Source organism: Sciurus carolinensis, chromosome 6 (assembly GCF_902686445.1).
Source record: "Sciurus carolinensis chromosome 6, mSciCar1.2, whole genome shotgun sequence".
Classification (NCBI taxonomy): Eukaryota; Metazoa; Chordata; class Mammalia; order Rodentia; family Sciuridae; genus Sciurus; species Sciurus carolinensis.
The window spans coordinates 66,907,545-66,927,417 of NC_062218.1; the positions used below are offsets into that span (position 1 = coordinate 66,907,545).

General features: G+C 31.6%; 1 protein-coding gene across 5 annotated transcripts in view; it reads right to left on the reverse strand.

Annotated features, from left to right (window-relative positions):
• Positions 1-19,873, reverse strand: part of Ssbp2 (single stranded DNA binding protein 2) — a 356,243-nt gene that overhangs the window by 34,918 nt on the left and 301,452 nt on the right. For 3 of the 5 annotated variants that reach the window (XM_047556868.1, XM_047556869.1, XM_047556866.1), the window contains 4 exons: positions 12,580-12,646; positions 11,803-11,873; positions 5,383-5,474; positions 846-894 (listed from right to left, as the gene is read on the reverse strand). In XM_047556868.1, the coding sequence (XP_047412824.1) occupies positions 846-894; positions 5,383-5,474; positions 11,803-11,873; positions 12,580-12,646 (279 nt within the window). The remainder of the gene's footprint in view (positions 1-845; positions 895-5,382; positions 5,475-11,802; positions 11,874-12,579; positions 12,647-19,873) is intronic. The other 2 variants (XM_047556870.1, XM_047556867.1) reach the window with 1 other exon arrangement.

Here is a 19,873-nt window from a genome sequence, read left to right on the forward strand (position 1 = left end):
GAGAATGAAGGCATTTCTTCTGGGCTCATAGACTTGTCAAGTGGAATAGAGATCAAGTCCCCACTGACTCCCTTGACTCAAGAGCTTGTGTACTGTGCACACACTGTAAAATGCACACAGCAGGCCTCTCTCACATATTGAAGAACTCAAGATTTCAAAGACAAGGAGGAAAAAACATCAGGATCATGAAATTAAAATCATATTAATGTTGTGATCAATAGCTTAATTTTCAACCTGTTCATATATGGATGTATATTACTAAGAAAAAAAAATCTGTAGTCAATCACTGCCACAAAAATAAAAGGAAAATTCCCAGAATTTTAGGTACATAGATGTGAGAGAATGGCAATTTAGCTAACAAGTACAAGGCAAATGTGCACTTGCTTTCTGAGACAGCAAAAGAGAAAACCTAGATGTAATTAATACAAGTATAATCATAATAATTTGGTTTCCTCTAATTGAGACTGATCATATCTGACAACTTAGTTGATTATTATAGCTATTATAGAAGTTCAAACCATTTTATAATATATATAGTCTACTATATAGGATATTGAAATAAATTTAAACCACACTATATTTATTTTTAAAAATATGTTAACTGATGTAGAATGCATATTTACAATTAGCTCTTGAAGTGAAAAAAAAATTACATAATTTAAAAATTATGTGTATTTTTCTAAAAAGTATACACAAAACTTTTTTGAATGGTTATTCATAGAATGGATTGCAAAGCTTTCAAAAACAGATTTTTGTTTTCATTAAGAGTTACAAAGCACAAGCATAAAAACAAATTAAAAGATGTACATGTATGTATGTATGCATGCATATATATATATACTCACTGAATTGGCATTTGTTGGATTTGGCCAAGGTCTACCACCACCTGGACCCCTATAAAACAATATGACAAATGAAATTTTAACCTATGCACTGAATGCTTCATAATAAGTAATAAATCATAAAACATTAATGTTTATAATTGTTACCATGCAATTCTAGTTCAGCACTGAAATTACTCTTTATGTTTATTTTATTAGCTTTATTATTTCTTAAGAAAATTCTATCATTTCATGAAACAGTTTTCTTTCCAAATCAAATTACTTCTAGTTAGGTCAGTTTTGTTTTAATACTCTATTTATTTTTATAAACAGATAATGGTAATAACCTATTGCAATTCTTATATGTATCTAAATCTTTATACGGCACTGACTGTGAAATTTTAAAGTCCTATATGATCTTGTGACATCAATTTAAGAGCCACCTGTATCTCATTTAAAATGAAATTATTTGTAAAATATAAGTATTATAAATTTTGTTCCAATTATTAAGCTATGAATAAATTAATATATACAAAAGATATCAACTGTCTACTAAAAAATCAGAGTAATATATATATATTACTTTATATATCTATATACAAAATCTATGTTTCAGTGCTGTTGATGACTTAGTTAGTAGTAAATGAGGAAATTATTTTCTTGTTTTCATATTTTTAGTTCAAGGTAGTGGCCAGAGTAATTATTGGAAAAATAGGAGATAAACTATGTCATTGTATGATAATCTGTTACTTCATTTTAGGGTGGAGAATGTTATGTATTCCATACCTCATAAGGGCATAAATTCTTAAAAACAAACTTAATATCCAGTTAATTAAATCAAAAGATATTATTCTCATTTGTAGTACTTAGTGAGTAAATGCTGTCTTGTGAAAAGCAGACTATTATCAGCTGTTCTGTAATTAGGACTATTCAAAAATTCTTCTTTGGGCTGGGTTTGTAGTTCAGTGGTAGAGTACCTGCCTAGCCCATGTGGGGCACTGGGTTTGATCCTCAGCACCACATAAAAATAAATAAATAAAAGTATTGTGTCCATCTACAACTTAAAAAATATTTTTAAAAATTCCCTTTCCCTCCAACCACTAGGACAATGGAATTTTTTATTAAAAAAAAAATAGGTTCCCTTAAACCTAAAGTACTAAGAATTAAATAAAGAGGCTGTTCAAGTTAGTTTATGGTATTACCTATATTTACTTGGAATATTTATACCTGTTTTTAGTTTTGTTTTGGGATGCCTGGGGTATAAGAGCAGGAAAGGGTAAGAATTCATCCTTAGGCTCTATTAGGAATATTCAACTATAATTTTTTTCCCAGTTGGATTCGAGAATAGATGAGGAAAGTAAGATGCTAAAAGGGGACTTGGTTAAAGTCTTGTCCAGAGGGAAAGATGAGGAACACTTATATTGTCTCAGGAAGTTGTTGCCTTTTAAGATGATGATGAGAAGGAAGAGGAGGAGGAAGAATTTATGATTAATTACTGTAACACTTTAGAAAGATGATTTTACATATAAGATTCAATATCCTAATGGGCAGAAAATAAGGTAAAATGTACTATGTGTATTGATCAAGTAAAACATTTGGTAGTAAGACCTAGCCTCATGATTTGTTTAATGTTAGATAAAAATTCAGTAAAAAGAAAAAAAAAACTGGGAAATATCCATCTTAACACAACATAAAAAAAATCATATCCAAATCATGGAAAAAATTATATATAATTGATATATAATGACCTCATAATTTTAAAATATTATGACTAAATAAGTGCTATATAAATAAGATGTATTTAATATATTTTATATTATATTAAAATCTGTCTAATGTTAAAATAATATGTTAAATGTCAAAATGATTACTTTCATTAATTTAATTGTTATACTGTTATAAATATCTTTTATGCATTTTAAGTGAATGATACTTATCTATTTCCAGCACATTATGTATTTTATATTAAACTTTACTTCAATATTTTAAAAGATTATGTATTGATAATTTATATAAAAATGTAAATTTCACAAATATGCTTCATACAGTGGGGATATAATGAGTAGTTCTAATAGAGCAATTACTTAAACTCAGTAATTTCTGCTCCTTTTGAGAGTCATCAGAATTATCAAGAATGAATTATTTTGAACGAAAATTTCTATATATGTATAGTTTGAAGTAGAATAGGGTTAGCTTGTTAGAAGTATTTTAATACTGAATCTTAAATTCTTTGGAAATCTGTGAAAATGTCGTTTTTAATTTGGAAAGGTACCACTATGTTTCCTTTAAAAAATAATCTATAATGCATTTGAAAACATTTATATTTTGGTCACAGTGTATAAATTCTACTTTGATTTACTTAAATTAATATTTGGCTTTTACTTCTAGAGCTATAGCACTATTTGTAGAAACACTGAAAATAAACTTTTAACTTTAAAGGACACTTTGTATAATTTATCCTGAGTTTAGGTCATGGAAATGTAAATATCATATCAAAGTAACTATTTTTTTTGGAGGTAGTAATCCAACAAAGTTATCAAAATTTTATTCTAAATGCTATATTCTGTAATAAAGGGATATAGTTATCAATTAGAGTACATTATTTAATTTCTTTAGTGGCCAAAGTTGGGTATTTTCACTGTTATTTTATTATCATGGAAAAAGGAAAGAATGACAAGCTAAAGAAAAATCATCCAGATATTCTCTGGCAGGTTTCTCCTAACACCCAACTCACCAATATTTTAAGAAGTTAAGTAGTTTGAAGACACAGTTAAGGAAACACCAGTCTTTTCTTTCATTTTTTTAAGTAACCCAACATTTTAAAAAGATGACAGGAAGACAGCCATAAATACCAGTTAGGAAAACTTGTTTGCCATTACCCAGACTTACTTCATTTTGAAGAAAATAAATAACAAAGTGAATTTCAATTAAGCTTTCTCTTTTAAGTGCAATGGAAGTAAAATGTATTATAGTTTTTATATCTCTTTAAACTCATTTTATTTTGTTGGGACCATATCAATAAAATAATTATTCTCTCCAATTGGAATTTCCATACTGGAGATTTTAATATAATAAAATATTTTTAGACCTCATAGTCTAGGGACTTAAATGTACTCATAAGTACACCCTTAACTGTATCTGTGAGAAAGGAACTAGATAATTTTAAGCAGTTATTTGAGTCTCTCAATGGCCACATGAAAATAAAATTTTTTCTCTGTACTAACAAAAACAGGTTAAACTAAAGTTGGCAGTGTACATAATAATATTAGATAATTCAGGGTTGATCAGATTATTCAAAATAATACTCTTTAAAATCTATTGCATTTTAAAATGAGAATCTCAAGTAGGTCATTTTTATATATTTCTCCATCCTTTTGTTCAAGAGTTTAAGCTTTTGAGAAAACATGAAATATCATTCACTCCCTTTTGTAGTGACCATTAATGAAAGCCTTTAAGGAATTCAAAAAGAGTTAGACTTCCTATCTATCTGTTTTTATTTTAAAAGTGAAACGATATGATGGGAAAATATGACTTACTCCCCCCACCCCATACTGTTAGTCTTGAGTCTGGCTGGTATTCACCTATTAATCTATTTTCAATTTTAGCGAAATCAAATTTCTATAAATGATTCTAGAAACATAAAAGAACACTAGATATATCAAAAGTGCATGTTTCTTCTGTACCAATAAATGATGGCAGAGTTGTTCAATTTGATATGTAAGTAACTAAAACATGGACTGATGGAAAATATATTCAAGGAAACACCAACTACACAAAACATTTCAATTATTTCTAGTTTAAACTCTTTAATTATTTAGGTCACATCATGAAATTAATCCTTTGGTGAAGAAAGTCACTAATAAACACCTGATGTATATAGGGACTTTGGGGGCAAGATGAACAATGAAAAATAAATAAAAATTAACTAACAAACTACATTATATTTGGCTGATAGAAATAAATTCCTCCAGTTGGAAAGTCTTCTTAGTTTAAAAAGAAAAAAAGAACTTTAATGTACTTTGTACTGAAATGCATCTTGAATTTTCAAAAGAAAATTCATCCTATGCCCTGGAAAGTTCTTTAATATAGAAAATATTACCAGAGGGAATGCTTCTTGTATTAAGAGTAAGTCCCAACAAAGAAAAAGTAAAGACACACAAATATCTGTAAGAGTTAAAAACTTCACTCTTAGTAATCATTATTTATTTGTTAAAATGGGGTAAGCAATATTCAATTATCTACTTTTGTATAGTCATAGTCCTGGTGTTGGCGTCTCTTCATACTTTTGTATAGATTCTACAAGGAAACTGCAAAAAGAAACAGGCTAAAAGTTGTTATTTATGGCATCTGAAAATGGAGGGGAGTAAAAACTAACAGATTCAAGGTAAGAAAAAAAAAAGAGATTATGTTGTGAAAATTGAAGCACACACAGATCATGTTTACTTCATTTTTGTACTACACCAAGACTAAAGTGCTCAAATTACTTTACAAACCAGTGTCATGTTAGAAGACAGAAAAATAGAACACTTCACTAAACAGAAAAATAGAGCATTTTGCTTACATGTTCATTCCAGGCATTCCGGGACCACCTAAAGCATTCAGTGGGGGTCTCATTGCACCTCCATAGTTCTGTAATGATAACCAAGGGTCAGACTACCACAAAACAAAAAAACAAAACCAAAGAGGAGGGGGGAAAGAAAGGAGAGCAGGTTAATGATTTCCCTACATAACTTCTGACTGGATAAGGCCTGTGTAATTCATTCTTTGTAGAGTCCACTCTTGTACTTTTGCTACTATTTTAACAATTACTTTGGTTTGTGTTTTTTAAAAACTATATGAATATGGAAGATCACTGGAGCATATTAAGTGATTAGGGTAAAGTTACAATGATAATAGTCAACACTTTATTAATTTCCTAGTATCTCTACCTTAGTGAACTTTTTAAATTAAAACCTTTCATAAATCTAAAATTCTGTTTTTAGAGAAAAGATTTATTCAACAGGTTTGAAATTTTCAGACCCAAAACAATTACATGAAATGTGAAAAAAAAAATCAGAAAAATAACTCAAGGAAGTTGAATATAAACTTCTGTTCACAAAATAACATATCCAACATGGAAAAGGACTAATATTTATGAATATACAAAACATAGAAAACTATTCTCAAAATATGCATGTATGAATTACATGACTTGATAAACTTTAGTTAATATCTATTACATGCATTCAAATTATGAAACCCATTGTAATGTTTTAACATGCATATCATATTAGCTTAGTTTAGTTGCACAGGGGCCAAAAGGTTAATTTTATCATTATATGTTATTATATTTTGATGCTATCAATGACTTTCACACTTAGCTTTCTGATATTACTATTCTTATTCCTCCTATTCTTTTGAGGAATCTTTTTCAATATCTTCTGGTTCCTTTTATTTTGTTAACTCTTTAAGTGTTCCTTTTCCCTAAATTCTAGCTGCAGTTTTTTTTCAATAAACATATTTATGGGTTATCTTACCTGCTATTATTTGTTCAACAACTATTTATATATTAGGAATTCCAAATCTTTGTATTTATCATGGTATCTTGCTAAGCAACTAATGACCCATACAGTGAACTTCATGAGGACTATTTGCATCTGGATACCACCTTATGCTCAACTTATCTAAAAGTAAACTCAATTTTACCTTATCATGATGAAGTTCTTTACATTGCCTTCCTTAGTTCTGTGGTATCACCTTCTACACAATTGTCTAGGCTAAGAATTTTTAGGAGCTCCCTGATGTCTCTTTTCTCTCAATTCCCATATTTAGTCAGTTATCAAAGTTTACTGATTCTACCTATGAAATAGCTCTTGAGACAGTACTTTCCTCCTATCAGTAATCTTTGTCATGTACTGAGACTATTGTACTATCTTAATTGGTCCCTCTGATTTACTCTCTTCCGTTTCTAATCTATTCTCCACACTCCCTCAAGAGTTATCTTTCTAAAACTTAGTATTATTCATGTCACTAAAAAGTTATGATGACCTAGACTACCTATCAAATAAATCTAAACCTCTCAGCTCTCTATGGTTATTCACAGCTCCGTCCCAGTCTATCTTTCCATCTTCATTTCCTATAATTTCATTTTAATTCCCTATTCCTTACCATATTCTCCAGGCTACCAGATTTCTTAAAGTTTTAAAACACTCATTTCTATACTCATCTTAATTCATTTTCCTTGATTTTTTTCTTAGTAGGTGTTAAAATGACAAGGAAATAAATCAATGAGGAAAGGTCCATAAACTTCAGTGAAAAAGACATACTTAACAAATGAAATTACCTAATTGCATACTATTCTCATTGTGTATTAGATTTTATTCAAAGTAATCTTATTTAAACATCTCAATTTGTGGGTTATGAGACAGTGGAATGGATTCCATCTACAATTGAGCCATTGGTTAAAAGGATAGCTATTTCCCTTAACATGTGGAACAAACACAGTGATAGCAGCAGCAGTATTAGCAAGAGCTTCCTGAGAAAAAAGCTAGTCACTGGAAACAAAATATGAACAGTAAAGTAAACTAGAAATGTTCTACAAGGAAAGCAACCCCTTATTTTTTGGTCTTAGGGGAATCTGTGTTTTATTTTATCAAGGAAAACATTAACTTTCCTTATAGTTCTGGACAAAAAAATAACCCTAAACACAATGGTTTAAATCTTCTGCTAGAGGTTGATGTCCTCGGTCACTCTTTTGTTTATGTGTTACCTTAGGCCAAGTATTTTCCAAATGATCTCCCATTCTTAATTTCCTTATCTTCAAAGTGATAATATCATCTTCCTTATAGATTTGATGGAGAATAAAATGAAATATAAAGTACCTGTCATAATGCTTGATGAATTAAAAGCTTCACGGAACTTGGTACTCAAAAACTGTAGCTGTTCTTATGACTGCTAATAAAACTGAAATGAGCCTTCTTTTCATCAGCTTACCATGAGTCCTTAACTCTAACAGAATTACTAGCTTGTTTATGTGTGACTTCTTGGATTATTACATAAAGAATATGTACATTTCTTTTTTAGCCTTTTTCTATTATGTCATAGTTTTTCTAGATCTATCTACATATCCTGCTAGATATAAGTAACCTGAAGGCAGAGTATCTGTTTTTCTCATCTTTGTATACTCAATGAATAAGTATGATGTCTGGCACATAGAAGACCTTCAAAATATTAATAAAACTCAGTTGTCACAGGAAATGAGTAAGAAATCATTCAATAGAGTACACATTTCATAGATTTATAAAATATTTTTTATTTTGTGAAAAATATAAAGCAAAGAGAAATCAAGAAGAAAAGAAAGAATAACAACTGGCTTTCCAAGTGGTATCAACAAAGGCAGAATGGGAAGAGCTAATTTAGAAGCCCTGAATTTTAAAGCTGATGGCAACTATACAGTTCCATCTGTTTAATCCCTCTTCCAAAGCAATGTTCCCGACAAAATGGCTGTTCAGATTCTGCTTAGAAAGTTTATAAAAAGTCTTTCCATGATTGGACAGTTTAATTTCTAGGAAGTTTTTTCCCTTTAAGGACTTGAATTCTATCGACTATGATAGATTTGAAAATACAGAGCCAGTTTACTCTCTCTTCATATGACAGCCCATCATATACTTTCATCTCACCATTTCTCCATCCCAAGTATTTAATTTGGAATCCCTACTTGAATTAACTTATTTATACTTCAGATTTCTAGATATAGTTGGGTAATTTTAGTGAGTTTTTCTATTTAATCATATGACTAAGCTTAAAAAGGCAGGTTAGCTAGGTATATCTTATTACAAAATCAAGTTAAAAAATGATTTCAATACAGTTTTAGAAGAGATATTTTTCTTCATTAAGTAAATAATTTTGCTTTTCTATTGAAAGGATATTGATACCAATTTAACAATCATGTACTGTTACTATACTCAGATCTAAAATAGATTGAGGAACAGGGAAACATGCCTGAATTTGGGGCAAACTTTTATTTCTTCATCCAAGCAAAAATTGTTCATTACCTACTTACCATGTTCTATATGCGCAATTTGCCTAAACCAGCATTATTCAAGAATCACTAGGACTTCAATTAGGATTTCAATTGTTCTAATAAATAACTATAGTCCCCTTTCACCAGACTGATCTAAACATTATGGAAGTAATATTTATGAAAAGAATAGGTGATTTTTGTTTGTACTGTAAAGCTAGAGGCAAAGTGCCAGAGACTGTTTCTACAATACAACTACATAAAGGCAGGCACTCTGTTCTTGGGTGATATCTACATGTCTGCTGTTACAGTTATTGTCCCCTTATCTCTCAAGAAACACAGCTAACATCACAAATTTCACAGTCTGTATTGTGCATAATTTACATGGCAGGTGTTATGAAGTAAATATGTTACAAGATTCCTCCCATTCAAATGATTCGACTTGATTTTTTTCTTTTTGAGGCATTTATATGAATGTGATTCATGTTTTTAAGTGTATGATTCATAAAAATAAATATCTGACTATACAAGTAATTTCATTTAACCCTTTTACTTTTGTAATGTGATTTTAAAAAGTCATTGTAGGAATCTCCGATTTCTGAGGTAAACTGATACCAAAGTACTTTATTTCTCTCATACAGAAATAGACAGCAAGAATACTACTAATCCAAATGGGAGAAATAAACTGCTGTCTTTGATTATAAAACTGCAAAGAAAGTATTCAAATTTACACACTAAAATTAGTTATTAAAACTCATTGATAAGAAGATTACTCACCAGAAATGGGTTTTTATTATCTACTGCAATTTACTTATAACGTAAAACATACAGCTATTTATAACATAACGCATAAAGACCAGTAAACTTTTTATATCTGCATTTTCAAATGAGATCTAAGTTTTTACGTAGCTTATATAATCACTTGTACACCTCTTCAAACTGTGCAAAGGTGACTCTTAAATTCTAATTTTAAGAGTATTAAAAACTAATGATAATAATAGTCTGGGAATGCCAAAAGCTTGAAAAGCAGCTAGCTGAAAAATAGATGAACAGAATGAAGAATGATAATAATATTAAAGACAAGAAGTTTATGATGCATATTTTCAATGTATCAATTAAGAAAATCTCTTGGAAAAAAAATTCCTTAAGTTCTATATAGATACATTGGTTGGCCTAATTTTAAAGACTAAAAGTATCTTTTGTCAATGAAATATCCTATAGTTCTTATAAATTCTAACTGCTATTAGTAGTCTAACGATGACTAGTTAACATAAACCATCATTTCTAACATGAGGAGAAACAGGAATAAATAATTTAAACCTCTAAGTGAAAGTTTTATAAAATCTTTAAAAAATACTTAGGTAAGAACTGATCCAGATGAAACTGGTTCCTTCTGGTTTGGGGGCTGTCACATATATTTACAGAGTAAGTTTTATTTTTCCATGTAATATGGCATCTTTGAGAAATTTGTGTGTAGCTTTTTTTGATTCATTGTACACCAACCCCATTTGTGTACAATGAAACAACTATTGTTTCTCTGGTTGTACATGAAGTAGAGTTATACCATTTGCATAATCATTCATGTACATAGGGTAACGATGTTTGTCTCATTCTATTATCTTTCCTTCCCCTTGCTTTCTCCCCACCCCTCCTTTCCCTCTACACAATTCATCCTTCTTCCATTCTTTCCCTACCTCTTCCCCCACTCCGTTATGTATCATCATCCACTTATCAGAGAAATCATTTGGCCTTTTGTTTTTTGGGATTGGATTATTTCAACTAGCATGATATTCTCCAACTCCATCCATTTACCTGAAAATGCCATAATTTTATTCTTCTTTATGGCTGAATAATATTCCATTGTATATATATACCACATTTTCTTTATCCATTCATCTATTGAAGGGCATCTAGGTTGGTTCCACAATCTAGCTATTGTGAATTGAACTGCTATAAACATTGATGTAGCTGTGTCACTATAGTATGCTGATTTTAAGTCCCTTGGGTATGTTTATATTATTGTTGTTCAGAAACTCCAGTCTTAGTCACACTATCTGGGTTTTGGGCTCTTAATTCTTTGACTCAATTTAATTCTTTAAAAGCAGACACAATGAAGCAAGTTCCTAAAACTGTCATTTATAATACTTGTAAAAGCTAGCTTTATGACATGCTAACTTCTGACCCATGAGATAGACATTTAAAAGTCTGAATTGTGGACTCGTGTATTTAAAATATAAGATTATAAAATTAATTTCTACCCCAAGAAAAATTTCCAAGACAATACAAGGGTGTTTTAACTAAAATAAACAATATGGTGAAACATACTTAACATGTTACCCACAGTTAGGACAGGTTCAATCTCAGTGTTGTGTTCAATCTCATTTGGGAAGTTTTGATAGAGCAGTCAAGTAACATCTGATATTATAACAATAGTATTATCCTTGTTTACACACTATACTGTTTCTTTCTAAATAGTTTTCTATTGTTTTCCTATTCTATAAAGAAATATGGTTGTATATAATAAATTGTTAATTACATTCTTTAAAAGATTTTATATTTTACATTTATTCCATTTAATATATTCAGTTAACTGGGTTTTATTTAACTCAATCATGTTAAGCAAAAAGGTACTAGTTATCTTTTTATAATAATTACTATAATGTATTTCTATGCAATATATTTTCCCATATAAACTACAGACACATATGATAGCATCCTGCTAAATAGTCTGTTGTTAAATCAATTTTGAAATATCACAAATATTATATCCTCAAGAGCCTGACAACTATGTATATGAAGACTTGTGTATGTGTACATGTGCTGAGAATTGAAGTTAGAGTCTAATGCATGCTCTATCCTACACTATCAACCCCAATGTATATAATAACTTTAATACATGTACTAAAAACTAGCAAATAACAGTTTGTTATGCAAGATTAAGGCGAAAAGCAGAGCATCTAGTTTTCTGCACTAATTATTTACCTGTGGTCCTAAGGGCACCATTCCTCTTGGAGGAGTCATTCTCTGCATTGGCCCACCCATATTTGGATGTCCTAAAAAAAGTATGAAGATATTAGAAATATAATGGCCATAAGTTCCAAACGGGAGGCTAGCCTCCTTCCTGCTAGGTGTAACTACATCTTGTTTACCAAGTGTCTGATGCCATCTTATTTTGGTTTCTGTGGTCACTATCTTACCTCTGACTACCACCTCTTCACATTCTCCCTTAATGTCCTGGCTGAAAATTTCTTCCTACGCTAGGTTGAGTAGAAAGGAATGATTCTCTCTCAGAGTTTGTTCATCTTCCTAAAAATAGTACAGCAGAGCTCTAAATATCTGTGGTACTTAATATCTCTGTGAAAGGACCTGATTATTGGGATTGTTAAACCAATGAAGTCATTATTTAGCATCCTCTTTGCTTCTGCCATATTTCAGGTGGATTAACTTCTCTATCTGAAAAAGGCAGAGGAAATCATAAATGACACAGTAATTTAGCTTCCAACTTGTTAGAAATTATGTAAAATGTTTTAGAAGTTATTAGCTGAATATGGAATTTTGGATATTTATATTTTCTGGTTTTTGTTATCACCACCCTCACTATTGTGCATAACTAAGAGTTAGTTAAAAATATAAATCATTCAGTCATGTTACCTGTAAAAATGCAACTAGTAAAATTATGAACTGCTTAGTAAAAATTTCATTAACAATAAAGAATTTCTCTTTGGCTCTATACATCAATTTAACTTCTACTTTAGTTACCTTGTTGTCGCGTTGGGTCCATTCCACTGGGGAGTAACGGCTGACTTCCTGGGACACCTCCAAGTGCCTAGCAATTTAGTAAAACAAAATAAAAATCAATACTGTAAATATTTATAAAATAAATTCTTTTACTATTTCTCATTTAATTACTCTAACTACATAATGAATTTGAGTATTTCTCAAAATTTTTATATTTCACACTCAGATGTAAATTTTATAGTTCCATATACTTAAAATTAAGTTCTTGGCTCTAGAAACATTCTCCTTCACCCAATTTTGTGGCAAGCAAAATAGGCATTTTGGGGAAAACAAAAGTCTTCACGAAAACCATTCTATTACTTCCTCAGAAATATAATGTTTTTTTCCAATATTTAATTTGTTAAAGGCACTGAAATTACTAATTTGGTCTCTTAAAAGTAAGTTATTTTTACAGACTATTTTGCTTATTTGGTGTTTTAACAGTAATAGGACTAAAATGCCAAAAGGTCAATGAATTTTTTTATTTTAGTCACATTTGATCTAAGAAATGATTAAGAAAAATATTTCTATTAAGTTCAAGCAATTTGGCTAGATGGCAAAAGGAAACTAAAACTCAAAAAGATTGAGATTAATTAGAATTTTTTAATGCTAGAATACAAAATAGATAAGGTTTGCTTTATGCTGGGATATATACTAAACCACAAGTTTCTAATAGTTCTCTGAGCTGCATATTGAAGTGAATTTAGCTACTAGAGGGTTAAATTTGCTGATGCTATGAATATCCACACATCACAATGAGAACTTCTATAAAGATTTGCTAACTTAAAACTAGAAAACATTATTTAGTTAAATATTCAAATATTTCAAGAGAGATTTAACATTAATGAACTTGCATAGCCAGAACAGAACTGTTTTCTTATTATCACTTGCAATGCAGTAGAGAACTGTAATTTCTCAAGCCACTTTTGAAATTCTTCTAATTTTTTGTTTACAAGCACACCCAATACATATGTACTGAGTTCCTATTTTATGAGCTCTCCCCTGCATACTTCTCTAGGCTAATTTTTTGTCACTCCCACACTCACAATGTAATCTCCACCTATACAAATTTCTTTAAGTTTTTCTCATATTCTTGTTTTCATCAATAATATCCAATGCCAACCATTAGAAGAAAGAGAAATGCACAAATAAAAAAAAAAAAAAAGGAAAAGGAAGAAAAACAGACAAAAAACAAACTAAACTTAGAAAAATCTCTCCTCTTGCAGTGCTCACAGACCTGAAAGCCAGTGTTGACATCTTTTAGATCCTAGTTTTGGGATCACTTTCTAACAAATTGTCTACTATAGCCCCAAGCCTGGGGTTTATCCTCCTTATATTTGTGTGTGTGTCTGTGTGAGTTTATCTTTAAAATTTCCAACTTATAGAAAAATCGAACAGTAGATAGAATCACCATATACTTTGGCCCAGTTTCCCAACTGTTAATATTTCATCACATTTGCCTTATCATTACCCTTTTTCTCATTATCCCTCTCTGTCTGGTTCTGTCTATCTATACACACACACACACACACACACACACACACACACACACACACAGAACCATCAGGCATCAAGATCTGGATTATCAGAGTATTCTTGTTAATTGAATGCACCACTTTTAGACTCTCTCAATAAACAATGAGTTTGAAAATCTAAGAATATGTACATGTGCAAGCATATACACATACTCACGTATATCTATGACTAATTTTCTATTTGTGTGTATTATTATGGCACATCTACATGCCATAAGTTCATTAATACAATAAAGTCATCATCTCTAGTTCAAATTAGATACCTCAAGATTATTATTAGCCTTCTTCCTTTCTAAATTGTAAATAGGGAACTTGGCTTTCATTATTCTAAATATGTTTTTTTATTTAACTAATCAGTGTATTAATTATCCAATATAACTCGCATCCCAACCACAATGGCTACTTCCTATCTCTGGAGAGCTTCTGTGTAGCTCCTGGACTTCCTAGCATGGACGGAATGTACAGACTATGTGTTCTTAGATGATCTTATACCTCACTTTCAGAGAACTTACATACCACTCTAACTTGTTTTCCTCTCTATTATCTGCAGACTGTGACCTCTGTAAGCATGGTACCCTATCTGTTCCAATTAGTGCAGAATGATAAATAATTATTGAAAGAATAAAAGGAATAAGATTTAGATTGGATAATTTTAGTAATCATTAGTGATACAGTTGTAAGTATAGAACTAACTTCAAAGAATGTAAAAAAAGGTAAAAAATTTAATTTTTAGCTGGGTATGGTGGCTCATGTCTGTAATCCCAGCAACTCAGGAGACTGAGGCTGGAGGATCACAAGTTTGGGACCAGCCTCAGCAAGATTTTGTCTCAAAATTAAAAAAAAAAAAAAGGTTGGATGTGTAGCTCAATATTAGGAGTGCCCCTGGGTTCAATCCCCAGTATGAGGAGGGGTGTGTGTGGTAGGGGTTTAGAGAGAAATTTGGTTCTTTAAAATCACCAAAAGGTGGTAAGAATGGAAACCACACTGAACAGGTATGAAACCAGGAAGATGAACCAAAATCACTATCTCCTCAGAATACATGAGAGTTTCAAAAAAGAAAAGAGGCCAATACCATTAGTAGTTATAAAGAAATGAAGGAAGAGGAAGATTGGAAATACATGACTAATCAACATTTTCTTCAATTGTAAACTTGAAGTTCTTGCTTTTTAAAGTTTCCTCATACTTAAGAATTATAAATCTTGAACTTTGACAATTTCCAAGTCTCATTATAGACAATGATGTTTTATCACTGGTAATGATTTTCTTCAAAATGTTACTTCTAGTTTATCTTAGAATAGCAGAACAATTGAAAAGTCTTTCTACTCATCATTTAAAAATATAGCATAATGTTATAGAAATCTTGAGGAAAGTCAAGTTGTCTTTCTATTATTTATTTATTTATTTATTTATTTTTATTGTAAACAAATGGGATACATGTTGTTTCTCTGTACATGGTGTAAAGGCATACCATTTGTGTAAACATAAATTTACATAGGGTAATGTTGTTTGATTCATTCTGTTATTTTTCCCTTCCCTCCCACCACTCCCACCCCTCTTTTCCCTCTATACAGTCCTTCCTTCCTCCATTCTTGCTCCCCTCCCTAACCCTAACTCTAACCCCAACACTAACCCCTCCCACACCCCATTATGTGTCATCATCCACTTATTAGAGATATCATTCGTCCTTTGGTTTTTTGAGATTGGCTTATCTCACTTAGCATGATATTCTCCAATTTCATCCATTTGCCTGCAAATGCCATAATTTTATCATTCTTTATGGCTGAGTAATATTCCATTGTATATATATACCACAGTTTCTTTATCCATTCATCAATTGAAGGACATCTAGGTTGGTTCCACAATCTGGCTATTGTGAACTGAGCAGCTATGAACATTGATGTGGCTGTATCTCTGTAGTATGCTGATTTTAAGTCCTTTGGGTATAGGCCAAGGAGTGGGATAGCTGGGTCAAATGGTGGTTCCATTCCAAGTTTTCCAAGGAGTCTCCATACTGCTTTCCAGAGTGGCTGCACTAATTTGCAGCCCCACCAGCAATGTATGAGTGTACCTTTCTCCCCACATCCTCGCCAACACCTGTTGTTGCTTGTATTCTTGATAATCGCCATTCTAATTGAGGTGAGATGGAATCTTAGGGTGGTTTTGATTTGCATTTCTCTTATTACTAGAGATGTTGAACATTTTTCCATATGTTTGTTGATTGCTTGTATATCTTCTTCTGTGAAGTGTCTATTCATTTCCTTAGCCCATTTGTCGATTGGATTATTTGCATTCTTGGTGTAGAGTTTTTTGAGTTCTTTATAGATTCTGGAGATTAGTGCTCTATCTGAAGTATGATTGGCAAAGATTTTCTCCGACTCTGTAGGCTCTTTCTTTGCATTGTTGATAGTTTCCTTTGCTGAGAGAAAGCTTTTTAGTTTGAATCTACCCCAGTTATTGATTCTTGCTTTTATTTCTTGTGCTATGGGAGTCCTGTTGAGGAAGTCTGGTCCTAAGCCGACAGGTTGAAGCTCTGGACCTACTTTTTCTTCTATAAGATGCAAGGTCTCTGGTCTGATTCCGAGGTCCTTGATCCATTTTGAGTTGAGTTTCATGCACGGTGAGAGATACGGGTTTAGTTTCATTCTGTTCCATATGGATTTCCAATTCTCCCAGCACCATTTGTTGAAGAGGCTATCTTTTCTCCATTGCATATTTTTGGCCCCTTTGTCTAGTATGAGAAAATTGTATTTATTTGGGTTTGTGTCCGTGTCCTCTGTTCTGTACCATTGATCTACTTGTCTATTTTGGTACCAATACCATGCCGTTTTTGTTACTATTGCTTTGTAGTAGAGTTGAAGATCTGGTATTGCAATACCCCCTGCTTCACTCTTTCTGCCAAGGATTGCTTTAGCTATTCTGGGTTTTTATTCTTCCAGATGAATTTCATAATTGCTTGCTCTATTTCTGTAGGGTACATCATTGGGATTTTAATTGGAATTGCATTGAATCTGTATAGCACTTTAGGTAGTATGGCCATTTTGACAATATTAATTCTGCCTATCCAAGAACATGGGAGATCTTTCCATCTTCTAAGGTTTTCTTTAATTTCTTTCTTTAGTGTTCTGTAGTTCTCATTGTAGAGGTCTTTCACCTCTTTTGTGAAATTGATTCCCAAGTATTTTATTTTTTTCGATGCTATTGTGAATGGGGTAGTTTTCCTAATTTCTCTTTCTGAAGATTCATCACTTATGTATAAAAATGCCTTAGATTTATGTGCATTGATCTTATATCCCGCTACTTTACTGAATTCAATTATGAGATCTAAAAGTTTTCTGGTGGAATTTCCAGGTTCCTCTAAGTATATAATCATATCATCAGCAAATAGGGATAGTTTGAGTTCTTCTTTTCCTATTCGTATCCCTTTAATTTCTTTGGTCTGTCTAATGGCTCTGGCTAGAGTTTCAAGGATGATATTGAAAAGAAGTGGTGAAAGAGGGCATCCCTGCCTTGTTCCATTTTTTAGGGGGAATGCTTTCAGTTTTTCACCATTTAGAATGATATTAGCCATGGGCTTAGCATAGATGGCATTTACAATGTTAAGGAATGTTCCCACTATCCCTATTTTTTCTAGTGTTTTGAGTATGAAGGGGTGCTGTATTTTATCAAATGCTTTTTCTGCATCTATTGAAATAATCATGTGATTCTTGACTTTAAGTCCATTGATATGGTGAATTACATTTATTGATTTCCTGATGTTGAACCAACCTTGCATCCCTGGGATGAAACCCACTTGATCATGGTGCACTATCTTTTTAATATATTTTTGTATGTGATTTGCTAAAATTTTGTTGAGAATTTTTGCGTCGATGTTCATTAAGGATATTGGTCTGAAATTTTCTTTCCTCGATGTGTCTCTGTCTGGTTTAGGTATCAGGGTGATATTCACTTCATAGAACGAGTTTGGGAGGGTTCCCTCCTCTTCTATTTCATGGAATACTTTGAGAAGTTTTGGAATGAGCTCTTCTTTAAAGGTTTTGTAGAACTCGGCTGAGAACCCATCTGGTCCTGGACTTTTCTTTGTTGGTAGGCTTTTGATGACTTCTTCTATTTCATTACTTGAAATTGGTCTATTTAAATTGTGTATGTCCTCCTCGTTCAGTTTAGGCAATTCATACGTCTCTAGAAATCTGTTAATGTCTTTGAAATTTTCTATTTTGTTGGAGTATAGATTTTCAAAATAGCTTCTAATTATGTTTTGTATTTCAGTCGTGTCTGTTGTGATATTTCCTTGTTCATTCCGAATTTTAGTGATTTGGGTTTCTCTCGTCTTCTCTTTGTTAGTGTGGCTAAAGGTTTATCAATTTTGTTTATTTTTTCGAAGAACCAACTATTTATTTTGTCAATTTTTGGTATTGTTTCTTTTGTTTCAATTTCATTGATTTCAGTTCTGAGTTTAACTATTTCCTGTCTTCACTACTTTTGTTGTTGGTCTGTTCTTCTTTTTCTAGGGCTTTGAGCTGTAGTGTTAGGTCATTTATTTGTTGAGTTTTACTTCTTTTATTAAATGCGCTCCATGAAATAAATTTTCCTCTAAGTACTGCTTTCATAGTGTCCCAGAGATTTTGATATGATGTTTCTTTGTTCTCATTTACCTCTAAGAATTTTTTAATTTCCTTCCTAATATCTTCTGTTATCCACTCATCATATAATAGCATATTGTTTAATCTCCAGGTGTTGGAGTAGTTTCTGTTTTTTACTCTTTCATTTATTTCTAACTTCAATCCATTATGATCTGATAGAATACAAGGAAGTGTCTCTATCTTCTTGTATTTGCTAACATTAGCTTTGTGGCATAATATATGGTCTATTTTAGAGAAGGATCCATGTGCTGCTGAGAAGAAAGTGTATTCGCTCTTGGTTGGATGGTATATTCTATAAATGTCTATTAAGTCTAAATTATTGATTGTGTTATTGAGATCTATGTTTTCTTTGTTCAATTTTTGTTTGGAAGATCTGTCCAGTGGTGAGAGAGGCGTGTTAAAATCACCTAGTATTATTGTGTTACGGTCTATTTGGTTTCTAAAATTGATAAGGATCTGTTTGACATACATGGATGAGCCACTGTTTGGCGCATAGATGTTTATGATTGTTATGTCTTGCTGATTTATGCTTCCCTTAAGCAGTATGAAATTTCCTTCTTTATCCCTTCTGACTAACTTTGGCTTGAAGTCCACATTATCTGAAATGAGGATGGATACTCCAGTTTTTTTGCTGAGTCCATGTGCATGGTATGTTTTTCCCCAACCTTTCATCTTTAGTCTATGGGTATCTCTTTCTATGAGGTGAGTCTCTTGCAGGCAACATATTGTTGGATCTTTCTTTTTAATCCAATCTGCCAGTCTATGTCTTTTGATTGATGAATTCAGGCCATTAACATTCAGGGTTATTATTGAGATATGATTTGTATTCCCAGTCATTTGGTTCATTTTTAAAATTTTATTTATTTTTTGGACACACCTTGGTTCCTCCTTTATTTGACAGTTCCTTTAGGATAATTCCTCCCTTTGCTGGTTTGCTTCTTTATTTTGTATCTCTTCCTCATGGAATATTTTGCTGAGAATGTTCTGTAATGCTGGCTTTCTTTTTGTAAATTCTTTTAGCTTTTGTTTATCATGGAATGATTTTATTTCATCGTCAAATTTGAAGGTAAGTTTTGCTGGGTATAAGATTCTTGGTTGGCA